Here is a 21,010-nt window from a genome sequence, read left to right as displayed (position 1 = left end):
ACCATTTAAAAGTCGCGTGATATTTTTGAAGAAAATGGCACGATGGCTAGAATGGTCAAAATCACCATAACTGTACATTTTCTGTATTGGACGCATGTCTTCAAAAGTCATTTTTTCTAAATTTATATATCCTAGAGTAATAAAACTTGAGGATTTAACTCAAAAGTTAAGAAAGTTTCTAAATCTGTGAAAAGAAGAATCGACTTTGAAACTTCGTGCATTATAAGGGCGCACACCACCAAATCAATGCGCCATTTGTGTAACCCTAATGAGTTCCGTAAAAACAGAATAATTTTTGAGGTAGTTTGAGCCTTTCTGTGGATTTGTAATCAAAAAGAGAAGCATGTTATAGTTTAAATAAAAGATTAAGACCTATACATGAACTTGGATCGCTCAAAAAGTTGCAAAACACAATTTTTAAATAAAGTAGGAAAAAAAAAAAAAAAATGGCCAGAAACGGGTTTTCAGGGTATAGAAGGGTCGAAAATGGTCATGGTGCTGTTTGAGCGCCTATGTCTCGAAAATTAATCACAAGACTACCCGTACATTGAAACATATATTAAAATTTCATCGATTTGCAATCGATTGGTAGTATTTTTATGGTCAATTTGTTGCCGAAAAGGTCTGAAATCGCGCAGAGAAAAGGCGTGTTTTCACGAGTGTTTCAATGGGACGCTGTATTGGTGGTGTGCGCCCTTAATGGGGGTTTTAAATCAAATTTACGATATGAATCCCTCCCCCTAATCCTCCTCCCCCTAATCCTCAGCCACCCTTGGCACATTTCATGGCAAACGTCATAAGAAAATAATTAAAACATATTTTTAACAGGATAAAAACATGAGTAATCTAGAATAAATTAGCCTCAATTTAAGACCTAATTGAATCTTCTAAGTGAAGGAATACTCAAGAGACAGTGTTTTGAAATCCAAGCTGAACATCAAAATGTAACAAAGCCACCTTTTTGGGTACCCCAGTATATGACACAGGATCAGCAATTAGCTATTTGAAGGGGGAGTGGTCTGGTTTTTGTTTTCAGGGTCAAATTTTGGACAGGCTTACCTTTGCTTAAGATGAGCGGTGTCCTCCAACTACAACAGCACGCCAAGTCCTTCTGTCCTGCATGGCCGTTCCCATATCCATAACATCCAGTCCAGTATCCTGTTTCAATACATCCACATATGTTAGAGGGGTCTACAGGTTTGCTGTTTTGGTGTCCAATGACAGGCACATGTGAAATCCTGGACAGGCAGTTTTGGTGAAAATGACGGGCACATGTGAAATCCTCGCTAAGACCCTGTTTCAAGAGTAATTCAAGCTAATCTATGTACCCCCTATGGATGACATGGCCTTAATGTTCAACATAGGGAGTGTGATCGACTTTCTAATGGGGTTACTTGACTGAGTGACTCCATTTGAAATTCAAGTTCACACCCCCTGTGTGGGAGATTAAGGTCATGTCTTCCTTTGGGGTGTGGATTTCAACTGAAATAACATATTAAGGAGTGCTAGCACCCCAGTGGCTGGACCTGGTACTATTAAAGGGGCATAGTTTGATTTTTTTTTTCATGTTCTGTTTTCTATCATGCATTGAGGGCTACCATTAACCCAATGTTTTCAAATTTTGAGTTGCATTGCTCTAGTGATTTGGATTTGAGATGCAAAAACATGTATAACAATGCCCCATATATAGTAGGCCTACATACTTGGTTTATGGTTACCACAATTCACCACATTTTTGTTCACAGCACCTGAACTAATCATGTATCAGGCGTTAAATTTTACTGGGGTAATGAGACAAATATATCCTTTCTTCTGATATCAAAATCGGGAATTTTGAATGATGAAAAGTGGGGATGAGGCTTTCGATCGGGTCATACACCTTTAATATTATAATCCCACAAATTTTATCATTCTTTTGTCACATTCTTGAAATGTTTTATATTTCAGTATGTATGCCCTCAAAGATGAGAGTTATGTGAGACAGACATTACAGAAGCAGGCAGCAGCATTGCACCATGCATCAGTGTCATATTCAGTAAGTTGACAACTGCAGTAATTGTTACATGTCACTGTCAGTTCTATAGAGTACCGAAGTGTGACGTCATAAAATTTTCTTTTTTGCATTTCAGCATTTTCATGACCATATTTCAGTAGAACATGATGAAAAACATTCACAGTCCAAATTTGGTGGGAATCGGATCATGCGGGCCTGAGATATGGCCGCATGAATACCTAATTAGCCCCATTGAAATCAGTGTAAATTGGCCTGGTTCATGACTGTTTGGAACCAGGCCAATTTACACTGATTTCAATGTGGATATTTTTCATCATGCTCCACCGATACATGGTATTCAAAACGCTGAAAAAAAAAAAAAAGTTTTCTGTGACGTCATCACTTCGGTACTCTATTAATGTCTTTGATTAATCAAGAAAAGATACAGGGCGTCAATTTCGTGCTAGATTGCAAGAATCAAAAACCAACCAAATCGCTTCACTTTCTGCATGATTCAATGAAAGTAAAATACTTTGTGTAACTGAATCTACAACGTCATATTTAGTTGAATTACAGTGTGCTTTTCAATATGCATTTAAAATCTAGACCTGTTGCACCACTGCACTTTACCGCTCTCTGTTTTGGAATTAAGATTGTGCTGCAGTGAATTCATTATATAACTAAATAAAAGTTACTCTGTAACTGCAGTTAGAAGTCTGAGGAGAACTGCTATATTTACTTGAGCAACCACAACTTTCAACTTTTGTTTTGGAAACGGACTTCTGGATTAGGAAAGACTAAACATTTCACGTAAATGAGTAGAACTAAAATTGAACTCCACTTCCTTACAAAAAAAATCCATGATAATTTGCACTATTAAGTCACTATCAGGGATGTAGCTACGCTGGGCGGTGGTGGGCGACTCCGCTTGGCACTCTTAATTTCCACCCGGCACTCAAGTTAATTTTGAGCCCAAATACCCAGCACTCCACAGTCTCAAATGTTTCAAAATCAATAAACAATCAGTATAAAAACTAGCAATTCTTATCAAAATTTCAATTTTTTAACATTTCATATAAATTTTACGCGGCACTAAAATTTGCCTAGCTATAACCCTGGTCACTATTCACAGCTGCCACATGTAAACAGAAAACTAAACTCTGTTATCACAAGGTTTGGAATTAAATCAAATACTGGAACTTACATTTTTGCAACTTTTTACGTTGCGTCTGAAACCATCAGACTTCATCAGGCAACTGACCCGCTGGGCTGGTCATGTGACACTTTGAGACGGCTAGGGATTGTCTTGATGGCCCGGTCCCATGCATGAGATAAGTTGTGTCTCAGTCCCCCTTTCTTGTTAAGTGACGGCTGCTCTACTCTCTCCCAGATGGCTTCCTTGATGCCTCTCCTATGCCACTGTTCCTCCTTATCGAGAATCACTGATGAAGTCTGATGGTTTCAGGCGCAATGTAGCAAGTTGCAAAAAATGTAAGTTCCAGTATTTGATTTAATTCAAAACCTTGTGATTTTAACGACTGGATGACTGAGAATATGCACTATTTTAAACTCTGTTATCTCCTCCTCATGTGAAACAGTTTCTAAAAGTCGCTCTATTTACTAATTCCTCTAACTAACAATTGCTATTTCAGTCTCGTTCTTCATCTGTTTCGCCTGACGTGTTACATCATTTTCTCACTGATCAGGTATCTTTGTGGTGGTGTGATCCTCTGCGCTTTATCATCAGCTTATCATCATATTACAGACCTTTTTGCATACAGTGCCCATCAATCCAGTCACCATCATCCCCCCCCCATCTAATCATGAAAACTCTTTTCCAGACATTTTATTTGGCTCACATGCTTGTGGTGATTGTGATCCTCTGTGTTTTATCCTTCATCTTATTATTATATTATTGACCATTTTGCATACAATACCCATCAACCCAGTCACCATCATCCCCCCATCTCATTATAAAGACATTGTACCCACTGTTTTGTTTCGCTCACATGCAACTCTGGTCTCGTGGTGATTGTGATCCTCTGTGCTTTATCCTTCAGCTTATTATAAACATCTCAAAAAAATTAAACTAACCCCCCTTGAATAATGGCCATTATTAAAAAATGGGCGATTGTATTACAAACTAGATTTCGCGGTTCTCGGATTGGGTGGTTCTCGGGTTGGGTGGTTCTCGTGATAGGACTTTCTCTAATTACGCAACACCCGTTACCCATAGGCCTACCTGCCCTGACCTTTTAAACTAACTATGATATACGTCTCTCAATGATGAAGACTCAATTTGACACAATAATCAACTTAGTAGTTTTGTAGCTGGGACGTTTACTTGGCCGTAATCTGGAAACCCATCGTTCGCCTCTTCCAAGCCCTGTCCTGCTACCACATATGAGCCCCCCCCCCCAAAAGAATACCCTGGAAATAGTCCATGTTCTGAGTAATAGGCCTCTGCACGTGTGTGTTGAAAATAGGCCTATTGATCCGATCAGATGCACCTGCACGATTAGCTACACTGTAATGCTTTCTGATGCTCGCACCGCGCCCGCTGGTACTCTGCGAACTACGTGATAGCGCACGCTGCCGGACGCCTTTGCGATGCGCACCATGAGCACGCGTTAGTGAGCCGCAAGACGCGATAGCAGCGGACAGAGAGGACGGACGGACGGACGGACGGACACGCCATAATTAGTATTAAGATCTGTAAAATGCGTTGGAAGCAGAATTTATTTCTCAACATTTTGACACCTCATTTGTAGGAATGGACTAAATATTGACGTCACAGCGTACATTAAAATGTAACCCAAGATTTGAAAGTTGCAGTATTCTATTGATTTGTATTCAGTGTAATGGAAGGAAATCTGTGTAATAATATTTGAGTGTTTTTGTATTGTTGTAAGTGCAACTTTCAAATCTGGACCTCACTACATTAAATTGACCGGTGTTTTATTGTTTTCTGAGCTATCGTATCAAATGAGGTGTCAAAATGTGCATAAATAAATTCTGCTTCCAATGCATTTTACAGATTTGTAATACAATAGCCAGTTTAAGAATAATGGCCATTATTAAGGGGGGTTAGTTACTTTTCTTGAGTTATTTATTATCGACCTTTTTGCATACACTACCAGTCAATATAATCCTCCATCTGATCATAAAAAACTTTTTCCAGACGGTGTGTCCTCTAATTTGGTCCCCTCTTCCATCTCCCCATGTTGAAAAGTTCCAGGTTTTTTCTTTGATACTTAAACTCTCATTTTCATTCAACCTCACATGTCATTCATCCAGTCTTCATGTATCCTCTTCATCTTTCAAATTACTTTAGCGACGTCCGCCTGCTCTATCTGATTACTGCGTAAAAAGAACTAGGTCACACAAGGCTATGCAGCTTGAATAGCTTTTTAGCTTCTTTTTTATGCTGCTTAGCTTGTGATTTCCCGTTATTTATGTTAATATATTTAATTCTGTTTTCATTATTTTGGCTTCATTTTTCTTATATTTTCTGATTTTTTAATTTTAGCTTTTTTTCTTACGTTTCCTGATTAGTTTCTTTCTTTCCTTCTTTATTTTGCTCCCGTTTCATTTAGTAACCTGTATAATACCCGTATCTTTTTTGTCTTCCCTTTCTTTTCTTTTTTATTCATTCAATTTTTTTCACGGTCGTTTGAAAAGTGAAGAGCAAAAAAAAAAAAAAAAAAAAAAAAAATAAGGATTTTAGGCGCTAAGCAACCTTTTTTCACATTTTTTTAATGCTTTTTCAATTTTTGGCGCCCTTTTTTCTTTGCTACTTGCTTTGCCGCCTCTTCGTTTTTGCCGCCCCTGTTTTTGCCGCCTTCTTCTTCCCCGCCCTTCATTTTTGCCGCCTCTACTTTGACCCGGGCTATGGCGCTCAAAGCCCCCCAAAATACGCCGCATGATTAAGGGGGTTAGTTACTTTTCTTGAGATATTTATTATCGACCTTTTTGCATACACTAGTTACCAGTCAATATAATCCTCCATCTGATCATAAAAAAGTTTTTCCAGACGGTGTGTCCTCTAATTTGGTCACACGAGGCTATGCAGCTTGAATAGCGAATGAGATGCCGATGTGATGATCATCGACGTGATTCAATTAACCATTCAGAACCACACATCTGTATGTGCAATAAACTGCGCCAAATTGGCAGACCGCTGAAATACTGTGCTGGAAACTATAGTTTATCTTTGTACACTTCTTCGCTTAAACCTAACCAAACCCCACGTGATGCAATTGCATAATCATGCGAACACACAGAAAGCTTGTCCGCCCATGGTGGACCCCTGTGGCAAGCTGTATGTGTGCATGTGTCTGACAACCAACGGGTCCGTGGACGTTAGAGTTGTACAGGACTGCAGTCGTGATTTTTAAAAGCTGCTTAAATACTAGCTGTTGTTGCATTTTTATGTATCATATCTATGGCATGAGCAGTGTGAAGTTTCTTGCATACCCTGTTAGTCACTTTCCTTCTTGAGATATTTATCACGCCTACATGTAATTTCTTAATAGAATTGAAATTTTTATCAAGCCAGTCCAATAAATTGCACATACAGTAAGCATTCATTCCGACATTCTGTGTAAAAAGTGTTGATCTGTATTATATACAGCCAGTGGCAGCGCTGGGGGGTGGGGTGTGCACTCCAAATATTTATCTTGCCCCCCCCCCCACTTTTGAAGAAAAAACATAAATTTCCACTTTTTGCACATTTGCCAATTTTGCCCCCCCTGAAATTCACTTTGCCCCCCAAATGCCCCCCCCCCCCAAAAAAAATTCATGGTGCCGCCACTGTATACAGCTGATGTTGACAAAATTGCTCATTGATTTTCTCTCAATGGGCAGATTTGTAAAATATGTGTTGATTTATAGACAACTGCCCTAAACTGGCATGTGAAAGAAATTTATTGGGCTAGTTTAATAAAACTTTGAACTAATTTTTTTCAATGTGAACTTGTGCATGCAGACGGCATTGTGACATGAGTGCCCTAGTAATATGTTCACACACATGACATCACGCCTTGAGCCTCCTACATGTACACGAGTGCCATGTAGACAGTTGCTATTGATGCAGATCATGGTTGTGCATGTTGATACATATCTTGCTCCCGCATTGAGATGCCCTATGTGTGCCAGCTGAAAAGTGCATTATTGTTTTCATGCGGTACGACGTACATGTAACGAAATATGTGACCTGCTACCACGGAATCAGCGTAAAGTCTACGCGACTACTTTACGCGACTTTATACTCATTTTGTTGAGTTGGTAGTTTCGAGATATTTGGTCTGACTAAGCTGCCACCTGAAAAATCCAGTAGTAATATCCTTCATGCATGGCCCATTGTGCCCCCATTCACAAAAGACATACAGACATACTGAGTGGCTTTAACAGGTGAGTGAACAAACGCAGTAGCCAGGGCGTTTTAAGTGACTAACTCCTTGCGACTTTAGGCTGATTTAATGGTAGCAGTTCACATATATGTTCATGGTATGGCCCTTTCATGCTGGTCTGGAATTGGAAGCGCATAAAATATATCTCTAGTGTCCTCTATTAGGCAAAAAAAATTGTTTGTTTGTCCACGTCCGACCGACCGTGTACTCTGGTCCCGACCGTGTCTTTTTTTTTCAATTTAAAGAAAGAAAATGTAAAGAAAATGAACAGTATAACATGCAGAACCATCTCAAGAGTTAAACCAGTAAAGTGCTGTGTGTTTTGACTTATTTACCAGTCTTCAAATTGTCAGTTCCAAGTGCAATATCTGTAAAAAACAAATAATAAAAAAATAAAAATCCGACCTACCGACCCAACTGTCTCATAAGCCTCTATGGACAAACAAACTTTTTTTTTTTTTTGGCCTTAGTAGAAATATTTGGATGTAGAATGAATGAATGAATGCATTATATTTTCTATTTCATTTTGGTTTCTTTTCCCTGCAGTCTGATGTACCTGTTGGTATTCTGCCTACCAGTCAGGTGGCTGGAAGTGCACCAAAGAAACCACCTCTTGTAAGTACCATTTGCAATAATAATTACCATATTCGTCCGAGTACAGTCCCACCCGTTTTTAGGTGAAAATTTTTCAAAATTGGGGGGTGGAATTATACTCAAAATAAAAAAAAAAATTGCATGTTTTGTGTTTTTAATATGAAGATTGATAATTTGTATTCATGTCATACTTTATTAATGATTTCAAAATGCATACAAATTCAATGCATTTTGAAATCATTAATAGAGTATGACATGAATACAAATTATCAATTTTCATATTAAAAACACAAAGCATCATGCAATTTTTTTAGGTCAACCATGAATGATCCTAGCATTTAGGTCAAGGTCCAGGGACACTCCAAAACCGAAAAAATAAATAACTTTAAAAAAAATTTCTGGAATTATTCGAAAAATTGGGGGTGGGACTGTACTCGAACGTGGGACTATACTCGTACAAATACAGTAAATGCATTTGAAAGATCTCTTCTCAATCTGTCATTCACTCAATAAGGGCTGTTGTCTAGTACAATTTACATTGTTGACAATCAATAAATTTCAAGATCCGATGTCTACAACTTCAACAAAGCAATACATCATCAATAAAGTCAAAATATTAAGTTCAGAGACCATGTTATGCATGTTATTTTTTTAAATACGCTTTTCTCTAATTTTGTTAATGATTATTTTTTGTGGACAATTGCTCCATGCTTGTCGACAATTGGGAAAATTGCTTTATCGACAATATTGTCGACAACAGACTTATCGACAACAGTCCTACCATTAAGCATCCCATAGAAACGTACTAGTCAACTTTTTGGCAACAAAGTGAATACAAAAATACTACATACAAATTTAATATATATTTCAACATACTTTAATTCAATTCCGATTACTTTGTGAGATATGGGCGTTCAAACAGCGCCACCAACTACCCCCTGGGCTACCCCACTGGTAATGCAATTTACTAAATGACTAAATGAAGAAGGCACAACAACAAAATATAGGACAAAATTAAGATATGAAACAACAGCATTAAGGGCTGGGGTATGAACGTTTGGACAGGATTTATTTTGGGACATTGGAGCACATCAGACATATCGAATTGCATTCTGAATACGAAGAATGTCATTCTGATATCAAATAATTTTGATTTTTGAAATTCGCAATTTAATACACATTTTATGGCAAATCATTAAAATTAATATTTTTGATATTTAACAGTACTTGAAGTAAACTTTATAAATCTGATGATTTATACTTAAAGTGTATGTAGGTGGGATGAAAAGCCCACGATCAATTGAAAATGTTGACCTTTTGTATTGAAGATATGGATTTTTTTTCCCAAATCACCAAAAAATTAGGTCTTTTGGGAAAAAAATCCATATCTTCAATATGAAAGGTCAAAATTTTCAATTGACCTTAAACTTTTCCTCCCTGCTACATATATACACTTTAAGAATATATCATTAGATTTATATAATTTACTTCGAGGACTGTTATATATCAAAAATTTGAAAAATATCAAATTTTTATAATTTGTCATAAAATTTGCATTATATTGTGATTTTAAAAAAATGAAAATTATTTGATATCAGAAAGACATGCTTTGTATTCAGAATGCAATTCGATAGGTCTGAGGTGCTCTCATGTCCCACAAAAAATTCTGTCGAAACGCAATAAACGCTCATTTTGGATCCCTTAAGGTGGATAATAATGAGATTTTAGAATGTGTTTGAAAAACCGCCACAGATGAGGCCTCTCTTATATAATGAGGAAGTTTGTGCCACAAAACCAGACCTGCAACAGTGTAGAATTTGTCCCCATTAAAATTACAATACTCCTTAGCATATAAATTCTATTTATTTTTATTGTACAGCCTGGTATAGGTCATGCACCAATGATGAAAACAGGTCGTGATCCAAGGGACCTCATATCACCATTTACAATGTCACCCCCACCTGGAAGGGGTGTGGAGCTCTTCTCCACAGAACGTAAGTTGTACCTCAAGGGTCAATCCTTGGACCTCTTGTAATTTATGCTTTGTTTGATTCAAATATCAAGGGCACTACAAACCCTGCATTGCAGCTTCATGTATCATCTGAAATTTCTTGAATGGTACCATATTGGACTAGTGCAGTTGAAATTGGTACACCCCCTATGGAAGACATGTTCTCCCACACATGGGGTGTAGATTTCAAATGGAGTCACCCATTCAGATAACCCCATTTGAAATTCACACCCCTTATGTGGGAGATTAAGGCTACATCTTTTATAGGGGTGTATGGATTTCAACTGGAATAGGCCATTTCTGTTTCATCCAATGAATGGATAATATTTAGAGAATAAAAAGTATTGTTTTGACACCCAGCCCCCAGTATCTATCGCCTAATGACATGGTAGATACCATTTTAGACGATTCATTAGACTTCATTAGTAATTCCCCTATCTATAATTAAAGACAGAGATAAAAAGAATTTATCGCATCTGATGTCACTGTCAATTACGATCCTTAATTGGTTAACACAGGTTAATAAGCGCGTAAAAGGAAGACCGATCTATCTGGTGCTGATCGGAGAAAAGGAACAGCAGCAAATGGCGAAAAATTCCGTACTTTCACAAGGCAAAAAGCAGCTTTTCTAGGCGTTGTTGACATGGTGCCTTCGCCAAAGAAAGTTTCCTACTATCAAGACCTAACTTTTGAGATGGTTTGCATGTTTAATGGTGTAAAATTAACAATAAGGCGCCGGTTGTAACGCCGCGTTCAGCAAGTCATCATCAGGACACTTGTAAACAAACCGTGCTCGATTTTGATTGACAGATGACGTCAGTTGCGATAAATTCTTTTTATCTCTGTCTTTAATTATATCTAGCAACACTCTAACTCTCATCCCCAGAGTGTTATGTTCATTGCAGTAGCTGATCGTATACATGATTTAGCGAATATGTTCCTTCATTGCGGTTGATAATAATAATAATAATAATAAAAAGGCATTTATAGAGCGCAAGTAACAAGGTCTCAGTGCGCTTTACAGTAAACTCTTACTCTACAACAGCAAAATAGATATATAAAATACACAGAGAGCATTTTAAAATCTTACACTACAGAAATTTATCCTAGACAAAAGTGATAAAATACGCAAGACCAATATATACATAAGTCATGCAAGTAAGAACATAATAAAAACAAGCTAAAAACAGATAAAAAGTCAGAGTCAAGATGGCCAGCATCGACACAATTTCACCCAAAAAAACACATGAATTAAACTTGCAGGTATTTCACAGAAAATAAATGAGTTTTTAGCCGCGTCTTGAAGACTGTCACAGTTGGTGAACCGCGAACAGTGAAAGGCAGATTGTTCCAAAGGGTGGGAGCAGCAGTAGCGAAGGCTCTATCACCATAGTATTTGGTGGATGACTTGCGAGTATAATCAAGAAGCAGTGTGGATGACGACCGGGTATTGTAACTAGGCTTGTAAAGCAAGATGTTTTCAGCGATGTAAACAGGCGACATGCCGTGAACAGCCTTATAGGTGAGGAGAAGCAGTTTGTATATTGTTCTTTCATGTATAGGGAGCCAATGGAGTGTTTTGAGAACAGGAGTGATGTGTTCATGACGCGATATCCTGGCAACAAGTCTAGCGGCAGTGTTTTGCACTCGCTGGAGCCTGTTGATCTCGTGCAATGGTAAGCCAAACAGGATGGAGTTGCAAGAATCAAGGCGAGACGTTACGAGGGCGTGCACAAGCCTAGCACAAGTTGCAGAGTTCAAGAAAGGCGAATTTGTCCAATTCGGGCGGAGAGCAGCATGAGCACTCTGGCATACGCTGGAGATGTGGTCACTCATGGACAGATTGTGATCAACTTTGACACCGAGATTCCTAGCGGATGAAGAAGCGACAATCTCTGAGTCACCAATGGTGATACGCTGGAGGTGGAAGGGAGGACGAGAGAAACGCGAGGTAAAGTGGACAAGCTCTGTTTTAGCGTCATTAAGAACAAGTTTATTTTCCACTGCCCAGCGTTTAACATCCTCGATGCATTTCTCAATACGATGTAAGGCTTCATCCCTATCTTTAGGATCAAAAGTAAGGAACAGCTGGGTGTCGTCAGCATACACAATTGTGCAAACTCCATGACTAGTGATGACATCCTGAAGTGGGGCACCGTAGAGTGAGAACAACATGGGTCCGGCTACAGAGCCCTGGGGACTCCCCACTTGAGATTGGCTCTATTTGAAGGAGAATCGCCGATGACGACAGACTGAGTGCGTTCCGTTAATACTGACTTAAACCACTCTAAGGCTTTGCCCGTAATTCCATATCTAGGCGACAAAGCGGCGATGTAAAATAGCATGGTCAATAGTGTCAAATGCACTAGAAAAATCCAGCAACACCAGAAGAGCTTCTTTGCGTTCGTCTAACGCACATAACACTTCGTTTATGACAGAAAGCAACGCGGTTTCTGTACTGTGGTGGGGACGATACACACTCTGAGCTCTGGTATGAAGTCCGTTGGTGGTCAGATAAGACTGCACTTGGTTAATGACCACACGCTCAATGAGTTTACCGAGATAAGGCAAGTTGGAAATCGGGCGATAATTTGCAAGAGTTTCAGGGTCAAGTTTCGCTTTCTTCAGAAGAGGAATCACATTAGCATGCTTGAGAGCAGACGGAAAGTCACCAGATGTTATGGACTTATTCACAATCTGTGTCAGCACAGGTAATAAAGTATCAACACAATCTTTGAAGATGCACACGGGAGTGGATCTAGATTGCAAGATGTAACAGTTGATTTAACGGATGACTTTTAACAAGTCATCTTCAGATACTTCACTGAACGACTTAAAAGAAGTTGAGCAAGGAACAGCGAGATCATCCACGAAGTATGTTGCAGGAGAACTATCAAGGCGCTGGTTGATAACATGTTCACCCTCATTCTGATGAGTTTCCCCAACGTATGGTTTTCTACAGTTATGGCAAATTATTGAACTTGTAAACAAACTTACCAATAAGTTTGATACCTATCACTAGTAACAGTTGTGATGAACTTATTCTAAAAATTCTGTATTGCGTGTTTTTCTTTTGATAGCTTCTCAAATTGTTGATCCATCAGAAGACTTTGATGCCGATACAGAAATATTACCACTTCCAACCCCACCACCACCAAGGTATGTCATGTAATAAATGAGTACAATGTAGATGCGATATATATAGGACCCAGGAGAATATAGCATATGCCGTTTTAAGGGATGGGGTATGAACGTTCGGACAGTATTTATTGTGGGACATTAGAGCACATCAGACATATCGAATTGCATTCTGAATACGAAGAATGTCCTTCTGATATCAAATAAATTTGATTTTTTTAAATTCGCAATGTAATACACATTTTATGGCAAATGATTAAATATTTCTGTAACTTTATAAATCTGATGATTTATACTTAGAGTGTATGTAGGTGGGACGAAAAGCAGACGATCAATTGAAAATTTTGACCTTTCGTATTAAAGATATGGATTTTTTTCCCAAAACACCAAAAAAAATTAGGTCTTTTTGGGAACAAAATCCATATCTTCAATATGAAATGTCAAAATTTTCAATTGATCGTCGGCTTTTCCTCCCAGCTACATACACTTTAAGAATATATCATTATATTTTACTTGAGGACTGTTATATATCAAAAATGTGAAAATATCAAATTTTAATAATTTGTCATAAAATTTGTATTATATCGTGAATTTCAAAAAATGAAAATTATTTGATATCAGAAAATCCTTAATGCAATTCGATATGTCTGATGTGCTCTCATGTCCCACAAAAAATACTGTCAAAACGTTCATTCCAGATTCCTTAACTGTTTGAAAAAATGCCAGCTTCCATGCTCATTAAAACTTGTGATGCACACAGTACACGACGGTATGTCATACATTAAAAATGCAGTTTGTAAACAGGTAAATAGACCAGTTAGAGGGTGGTCTGAGAGATGATGGTGGCTTTTTCGCGAGCAATCAAAAAAGAAGACGGCAGCGAGCAAAATTACGACAATATTTAATAAGACTCCCTGTTTAGTTGAAAAAAGTTTTGTTTACCTTTGAAGGATTTATCTGAATAGTGTTTTCCCACCCAGTGAAAGTATTAGTGTTTGGTCAGAGACTTTTGAAGTAGCAAAGATTAATTGTTGTAAATAGATCTTTCTTAATGAATGAAATTTGCCACCTGCTACATAATATTTGGACACTTACACAACACGCAAAAGTGTTTTCTGTAAAAAATGCCTAAAATAGGGGATTTTCAGAATGATTCTCACAAAAATTGACATAATGTAGACATTTTTTTTAAATTGAAAGTTAAACACAACAAGATTACCTAAATTCTCTCACCAGCTTTTGTTACTTTTCAGCTTCTATAAGCAAAAATAAATTTTTGACATCAATATTTTCACAGACTAGAAACATGTGCTATTACGTAATTAATGGACTTAGGCGAAAAAGCTGGCGAGAGATTTTAGATAATATTTATTTACAATTTTTCCGATAGTAAAAGTTGGAATCAGAGTTGAAGTTTTTGCTAGCAATAATTATTAGTCGTAAAATTAAGATTGAACTAATTAATTGATATTCATTAATTAATGCAAATTAGCAACTCAAATATTTTGTGGTTTCAAGCATTGAGGTGTGTAGTTTGCTCATAAAAATCAAGAGGTGTACACTAGGAGGCAGAATATTTTTTATTATTTTTTCCTTGTCGACGTGTGGGAACCGAGTTTCCTATCTTAAAACCAGTTTTAATTAAGTTTCTAGTAAATATTTGTTACCCACAACAATGCTTTGGTGTGGTGTACTTGATGGTTGGCTGTCTGACGATCTGTCGTCATAAGCTTCAAAACTTGGTTGGGTGATAGTGAATGATGAGCTCTGGTGAATCATAACAAAAAATTGTTGTTTTTTGTGTATGTGTGTATGTTTCAAATTATGTTATGATATTTAAAGGGGTAATTTCATGATTCTAGCATCCTCTTTTTAGGGTATGGTTCAATAAACAACCACGAAAAAAGCTCATTCCCAAAATTAATTCAGACATTAAAGTTGTGATTTGCGTATAATTATTATGGTGTCCCACAGGGCACTGTGTTATAATTATGGGCTGTTGACAACCGGAAAATACATATAGGACGATGTCTGTCAAACGACGGAATCAGCAAGAAAGTTTATGTACACAAACATTGTGTAGTCATACTATAGGTTTCTCATGGTATAAAAAGATCAAATTTTTGGAGTAACTTGGGAGGATGAGGCTGTGGATTATGAAGTGCCCCATTTTATAATTTATCAAGGGATATGTACCATTATCTAACAGTTCATTTTATTTTATTTATTTATCGTCTCACACAGATTCCAGGATAGCAGACCGTCCAGTACAAGTCAAGTCATTGTACTCCCTACGGCATAATCAGAGAAGATATCTTACACTTCCCATAATGCATTTCTCCCATTTCAATTTTCTGTACTGATTTGCTATCTACATGTACATGATCCAGTGCAATATGGGTTGATAGTGGCAAAATGTACCTCAACAAACAAAGCACATACAGATCTTGCAAAATATGTTTATTTCTTGACTATTGACCCAGTGTATTCTCAAAATGAAAACAAAGGGAATCTGTATAAAGTAATGTACAAAGTGGTGCATCATGTTGCAAAGGATTCTGGGAAGGGTAAGGTATCTTCTCTGCAGCGTAATCATCTCATACCAAAAGTTACCCACAACGTCTTGCACTGATTCCAGGAGAGCAAACCATCAAGTATACAAGTCAAGGTCGTCATTCTGGACTCATCACATCACTTGATAAAAATGTAAAAAGTAATACTAAGGCCTATGACGGTTACACACTCAACATAGAATATATACAGTACGATTTAACATGTCTTTGTTATTTAATCAAGTTTAAGATCTAACGAATGTTTGATGATGTAAAATCAGTGATATGGTATGTAGAATGTCTAGTGGAAATATATTACCAATATCGAAAGAATACAGATGTAACCTGCGATTGTGGAACAGAACCACAAACAATGGATCACCTACTGTGTTGCCCTCAACTGGAGCAAACATGCACAACTGCTGACTTAGCAGTTTACAATGAGAATGCTGAAAATGTGTGCAGCACTGGCTGAAACACATTTAATCTTGTGCCGTGGACACACTAAGAAGAAGATTACCAATTTTACGCTATCAAAACATTCATTAGAAGTTAAACATTACTGGAAATTGAATGGGAATACATTGTAGATTAGAGGACAAAGACATGTTACATCGAATATTCTACATCCACTAAACGTTTTTGTGTTCCCGGGGTTGTTTATATATACCAACATAAATACCCTATAGTGGGAATTCCAATTGAATGAACGTAGCTTTCAACAGCTGTACTCGATCCAACCGCGATCGCATATCGCGTATTTGAAACTACAACGCGAACGCACGACCTTGGATACAATGCTAACCAATCACGAGTGCGTTGGCATGGTTAGATTCACTTCCGCGTTACTCACGCACAGTCGCACACGCTGGCGTACATTGCGCAGTGTACGCAAAAGTTTGTCACGCTATTGAAAGCTGCGCCCATTCAATTGGAATTCCCACTATAGTTGTGCCTGTTGGTGCTTAGGTAGGCCAGAAGGTTATTACCAATCTTGAATACTAGTCTGCAAGTATGAAATACTGTATTGTTTGTAATAAATACCCCCTCCATTGAAAAATTGACAAAAATTTCCATGCCATATCACCACCCATTTTGAAGCTTTTTTCATTGAAAATTCACTTCTATTAAACGCCCCCCTTTGGAAACATGCAACGCTCCGGGGCATTTATTGCAAACAATACGGTATGTCATGAATACATTGTGCCATAGGACTGCACACTTGCTGATGATGCACTTCAGGGGTTAGATTCATCAATACATCCCAAGATATATCTTAAGATATAGTGTATCATTCTCCTGATAATGAGTGGCTTTTGCCGCATTGTAAAACATTGGCCATGACCGTGGCCACCTGGGGATGCAGTTGGCTACACTCTATTTCACCTCCAGTCAGGGGCACTAGCTTTGAAGTTCAACATGTTCTTCGTTTGCTTAGCGTTACTTGGTGCATTTATATACTTTTACATGTGTGCATATGTACACACAAGAAATAATACAGCACACGCTGAACTTTAAAGCTAGTGCCACTGACTGAGTGAAATGAGAGTATACACCCAGGGTTCGAATTCAGTCAATTTTTTTGCATCGCAGTTTGTGCTATGCAAAACACATGTTTGCATAGCAGTATAGCACTTTTAGCTATGCATTTTGGAAAAGTGAATAGCAGTTGATGGAAATTTCATTGCATTTTGCGATGCGATACCGTCGAATTCGATCGCTGTATACACCCTATCTGCATCTAATCTTCCACACAGGAGTGTGAATTTCAAATGGGGTTACCTGAATGGGTGACTCCATTTGAAATCTACACTCTCTGTGTATAAGGTCTTTCATAGCCCAGTATACTATTTTAAGTGTGCAGTGCATATAATGGCATCATCGCATACTTTTCCCCAAGTGATTTCTGCACTGTGTTGTGCACATGGTTAGCCCTGCGCAGTCACCAATTGTGTAACAGCACACTAGGTAAAAGAATTCGAAAGAATTCTTGGACAAGGATGTATGATTTGTATTATTTTATTAACTGTAACCTTAACAATATGTGACCATCCAGCACAACTGAGCCCTGAAGCCACCAATCATCATTTGTGATGCGATCAAGCAAAATCAGTCAGAACTCGGCAATAATAAATTTTCAGTTTTCTATAGAATAGTAACTAGAGATAATTTGCGCTCACAGAGCGCAGCCAATCGCAAGGCATGTAACCCTTTAATGGCCGTTTGACCTGACCTTTGACCTTAATGTTTCCCGGGTCACGAGGTTTGTTGTCACCGAAATTAAGCCCCCATACCCCTTACAGACAATGAAATTACGGTATAAGATTTGACCCCAGATAACCTTTGACCTGACCCTGCAAAGTGTTCCAACATATTCCCCTGGTCATTAAGTTTGTTGTCACCGAGTTTGAGCCTCGTACCCCTTACAGATGTCCAAAAAATGCATTTCTAAAATATGACCTTTGACCTGACCCCTACAAAATGTTCCCCTGGTCATGAGATTTGTTGTCACTGAGTTTGAGCCCCATATCCCTTACAGATGTCCAGAAAAGGAAATTGTAAGATTTGACCCAAGATAACCTTTGACCTGACCCCTGCAAAGTGTTCCAAAATATTCCCCTGGTCATTAAGTTTGTTGTCACAGTTTGAGTCCCGTACCCATTACAGATGTACAGAAAATGCATTTCTTAAATTTGACCTCTGCATGACCTTTGACCTGACCCCTGCAAAATGTTCCCCTGGTCATGAGATTTGTTGTCACTGAGTTTGAGCCCCATACCCCTTACGGATGTTGAGATAATGCAATTGTAAGATTTTGCCCCCTTAATGACCTTTGACCCCAATTCTTTGTACAACTTTTAGACACTGGCTAAAGGCGATGCAGGTATGCAAGTGACGACATTGTGTTATGTAATTTGTGGAAGAAGAAGCATTTTTAGTGAAAATCACATTTTGGTCATAATGACCTTTGGATGACCTTTGACCCCGAGTTGGTCATGTAACATTTGTGCCCCCACCCAATGGTCCTTGTGACCAAATATGGTCACATTGGCTTAAAGCATATGGCTACGATGGCTCGTTAAAAGTTTGACAGAAGAAAGAAAGAAAGAAAGAAAGAAGAACTGACCAAAAACAGAACACTCGCAAATTGGAAATTTGCGATTGTAAAAAGCATTTACAAAGCTGGATTTTGCAGAAAACCCCATTGAAATTGAACAACCAGTTCCAAAGATATGAGCAATTAAAGAGTTTCCAAAACAACAGGAAACAAAAGAAAAAATTTCCTTTGCTTGGCTATATCTCAAAATCAATATTTCCGAGTTCCGACTGATTTGGCTTGATCGCATCACATTTTTGAGATATTCAACCAAAATATTCTGCTTGAAATTAGCTTTAAAATGATGTATATCATGTCTATAGTACTTGACATTTAAATAGTAAAAAATCAATGAAACAGTCAATAAATCCTTTGTTTCCTATTGTTTATTGTTAAGTTCAATGGAGCATATCTCAATAGTGGCACTGGCAACATCGGGGCTCAGTTGTGATGGATGGTCACATATGTGATCTGTTCCAACCAGCACAAACAAGAGTGAGGCATTTGTGGACATTTGGTTATTATCATCATTATTTTGCATGGTTACCAAGCATACATACTGTTTTTAATTTTGGGTTTTTTTTTTATGCACTTTATTATAATATACATGTTTGTAATTAATATATATTATTTGACTCCGTCCTTGATATATGAAGAGGTGTAAATAAAATTTTATAAAAATATATAAATTTAAATGCAAATGGTCACTTGTATATATTTTGTAAACACTACCGCCCATCAAAAGTAATTAGTTTACCCAGATACATTCTCCCAATTTCAAATACACGCACAATTCTGGATTTAATTGGAAACATCATTCTGTAGATTAATTCCGAATTTCCGCTCCCCATAGTACGTGCATTTAAAGTTTGGTAAATGATCCATAACCGAAATCGGTATGTCGGAGGTGATGTTAAGCCGTCGGTCCCATGTACAGAAGAGACATACCTGTAGCTTGCATTCAGTTTCAAAATTAGTAGGGTGTTATCTGTTCCAACCAGTTGAAATAAGCTTGGATCATTAGAGGCTTTCTAAAATCAAAAAAGTCACAATTGTTCAGATTTGTCATTAGCTGGATAAAAATGTGGTCCATTGCAAGTTTTGCTTAGCCTTGCTGGTTATGATTTTATTGAATATCTTATATATTTGAGGGCACGGTGGCTCAGTGGTTATGGCCTTTGACTCATAATCTGAGAGCTTGCTCGATGAGCGTGGGTTCGATTTCCTGTCCCACCACCGTGTTGCGCCCTTGGGCAAGGCACTTTGCCTCACCCCATCCAGGTGCAATGGGAAGCTGTTAGGGGTAGTCACAGGCGTTGTACTGATGGATATTCTAATGACGGCGGAATAAATGTAAAGCGTTTTGAGGCTGTTTACGGCATAAAGCGCTATATAAATATCTACATTTATTTTTATGATTGCAGCTTGTATATAGCCACAACACCATTGAGACCATGACCAGTGTCACATGAAATCATCAGTTGCTTGCCATCTGCTGTGAATGTAAGACATCTGGGTTTACCTGGGATGCCAATGATGTAAATATCCTGCAGATATTGTCCAGATGCAGAGAAGCAATGGATGCTGTTAATATCGTAGTTGCAAATACAGATGATGTCCTCAATGCAGGCACCCAACTTTGTAGATGAGTTGGATGGTTGATATGCAACAATTCGTCGGCCGTATCACATACTGACGTATTCGACATTTTTAACATTTTTGAGAAAATTGGTATATTAGTTTGTTATGTTCTACTCTATATATTCACCAAAAACCATGCCTCAAAGTGGCGTAATTAGTAAGATATTAATTAATTTAATTTTGACGTATTTACAAAACCTTGAAATGTCTGTATCACATAACGACGTATTTGCCGATCACCTATACTGCGCAAGCCCAGTATGTCGTATCTGCAATTTGAAGGATTTGCCGTTTCACATACTGTCGTATTTGCGCGACGTATTTGCGCGACTTTGTCATTACACGATAAAATCGCTGTTTTGTCCTTTTCACATACTGACGATTTGCGCAACTGTTTCACATACTGACGTACGGCGCGACGTATTTGTCATTTGAACAGCGAAATTGTCAGTAGTCCTTTTCACATAGTGACGTATTTTATTTAATATTGTTTTTTGCAGAATAAATTATGCTCTGATAGAAATAAGTGAATTATATTGAAAATATAGTATATTCAAGCGTTACTGCTAACCT

At 37.9% G+C, this 21,010-nt stretch overlaps 1 protein-coding gene across 1 annotated transcript in view; it reads left to right on the top strand.

The window, feature by feature from the left end:
* The window catches only part of LOC140143905 (uncharacterized), a 44,510-nt gene extending 26,658 nt beyond the window's left edge, over positions 1-17,852 (top strand). The window contains exons 13-17 of the mRNA XM_072165733.1: positions 1,948-2,035; positions 7,951-8,019; positions 9,878-9,992; positions 13,090-13,168; positions 15,392-17,852. Of these exons, the coding sequence (XP_072021834.1) occupies positions 1,948-2,035; positions 7,951-8,019; positions 9,878-9,992; positions 13,090-13,168; positions 15,392-15,449 (409 nt within the window). The 3' untranslated portion in view covers positions 15,450-17,852. The remainder of the gene's footprint in view (positions 1-1,947; positions 2,036-7,950; positions 8,020-9,877; positions 9,993-13,089; positions 13,169-15,391) is intronic.
* The last annotated feature ends 3,158 nt before the right edge of the window (positions 17,853-21,010 follow it).

This window comes from Amphiura filiformis, unplaced genomic scaffold (genome assembly GCF_039555335.1).
Source record: "Amphiura filiformis unplaced genomic scaffold, Afil_fr2py scaffold_32, whole genome shotgun sequence".
NCBI lineage: Eukaryota > Metazoa > Echinodermata > Ophiuroidea > Amphilepidida > Amphiuridae > Amphiura > Amphiura filiformis.
Note: the sequence above shows the minus strand (reverse complement) of the source record. Positions and strands in the feature narration are given on the sequence as shown.